Source organism: Diachasma alloeum, unplaced genomic scaffold, assembly GCF_001412515.2.
Source record: "Diachasma alloeum isolate Michigan unplaced genomic scaffold, Dall2.0 Dall_scaffold_00216, whole genome shotgun sequence".
Classification (NCBI taxonomy): domain Eukaryota; kingdom Metazoa; phylum Arthropoda; class Insecta; order Hymenoptera; family Braconidae; genus Diachasma; species Diachasma alloeum.
Genome location: NW_021680381.1, coordinates 402,223 through 403,919, shown reverse-complemented (window position 1 = coordinate 403,919; position 1,697 = coordinate 402,223). Strand labels below are relative to the sequence as shown.

The following is a 1,697-nucleotide window of genomic DNA, read 5'->3' as shown; positions in this document are numbered from 1 at the left end:
CCCCCCCCCGCTCAATTTTTTTTTCCAATTTTCAAAAAATTCGTCAAAAAAATTTTTTTTCAAAAAATTGAAAAACGACAACAAATTAAAGTCCAACCGAGTTATCGCAAGTGCCGCTCTCGCCCCAACAATCGCCTCTCGATAATCGACTCCAATCAGTTGGTAAACATGGCTGCCGCCGTGAGCGCCCTCCCGGACGTGTAACCATTGTCAAAAATAATGAAACCGTGCAGTTGTGAGAGTGCTCTCCCCCAAAGAAGCGTGCTAGTGCCTCTGATATCCCTGAGAAGTGATAAACCTCGACCGAAGTGAGCCCCGACCCCCCGACAAAGGCCTCCGACCCCTCCCCAGTCATCAAGCCCCCCCGATAATTACCAAAATCGCCCCCCCGCTCGACAAAACCCGACTGATCCACAATTCCAAAGCACCTATAATGGTGTGTGAGCGTACAGTGTGCCTCGCTTCGTGTTCTGACAATGAGCCGCCACGGTGACTGTGATAAGTGAACCTCTCCACCGTATTCCCTCACGCCTCGATTAACAAACGCGCAGTGGCAGTGGAGAAAGATAGACAAAAAGAGTGTAGAAAAACGATAGGAGAGTAGCAGTTGAAATAAATCCATCAGTGAAACAATAAAATCATCATCGATGACTCCATAGTCCATCAATTCCGTGGATAAATCGTTCAGTGATAGTGGGCATCATCGTACCAGTGATTATTATCATTAAATTCGGTTTTTATCATAATTATGTTCAATGTACCGCCCAAGTTCTACGAGCTGTGTCGCCTTTGTTTATCGTCGGACGGTGTCAAATTGTCGATATTCGAGGAGGAAGGGGCACAGCGCAATTTCGCCGACAAAATTCTCACTTGTCTATCGATAACGGTGAGTTTTTATTTTCAATTTTCGGAAAGCGATTCGAGTGAGGCGGATCGCGACGGGGATTTTTATCACTTCGGGTGGATTAAGAGTCATTCGGAAATAGACGCAACATCTGGGGGGTCTCGAACTCTAGAGCATTCCTCTCGATTTTGCCTCTTCACTTCTTTTCTCTACAAAATTATCCTCAAAATTCTCTTGCTTCACTGCCTACATCATCTGCGTCAGATTTTTTCCCCCATCGTTGTTCTGTTTTTTTCTCTTTCTGCTCTGCTCTACTCTCTTCTGCTGAATTTTCTATCGATTCCTGCAGATAAATCCCTCTCTCTCGCCCTTCGTCTCCTCTCGCTCGTTCGCAATGGGGAGAGAAAGTTTGGCAGAGGAGAGATGTGGCCACGAGATAAGCCAGCGAGCACACGGGCGATTTAAAATGGCAGTGATAAGCCTTTCCCCCTCCTCCTGAGCCATTCCCCCCACGATTCAAGACGGTTAGAACCTGTGGGCTTCGACGGCTCGTTCGCTTTTTACTGGTTGTGTTTATGATGTTTTTTTTTATCTGAGTTTTGGTTCCCTCTTATTTTTTTTTTTTCACCGTACGTTCGAGTTTTATTTCCCTTTCCTTTCTGTCCTCCACGCTACGATCTCTTTTCGCGGCACCCGCTACGGGGAACATACATATATAACGCCCGTTACGAGGGATCGAGGCTCCTTATTTGGACCGCCCTCTTATCAGGTTTCACACGCCTGCAGACAGAACTGTACGCACTCTTGTCACTGAATCACGGCGTCGAGTTTCCCCTAAAGTGATTTTTTTTTT

At 46.4% G+C, this 1,697-nt stretch overlaps 1 protein-coding gene across 2 annotated transcripts in view; it reads left to right on the top strand.

Moving 5' to 3' along the window:
* Positions 1–402: 402 nt before the first annotated feature.
* LOC107037326 (GATA zinc finger domain-containing protein 21) overlaps positions 403–1,697 on the top strand; it is a 14,101-nt gene continuing 12,806 nt past the window's right edge. For both annotated transcript variants that reach the window (XM_015255830.1, XM_015255829.1), the window contains exon 1: positions 403–886. In XM_015255830.1, the coding sequence (XP_015111316.1) occupies positions 749–886 (138 nt within the window). In that variant the 5' untranslated portion in view covers positions 403–748. The remainder of the gene's footprint in view (positions 887–1,697) is intronic.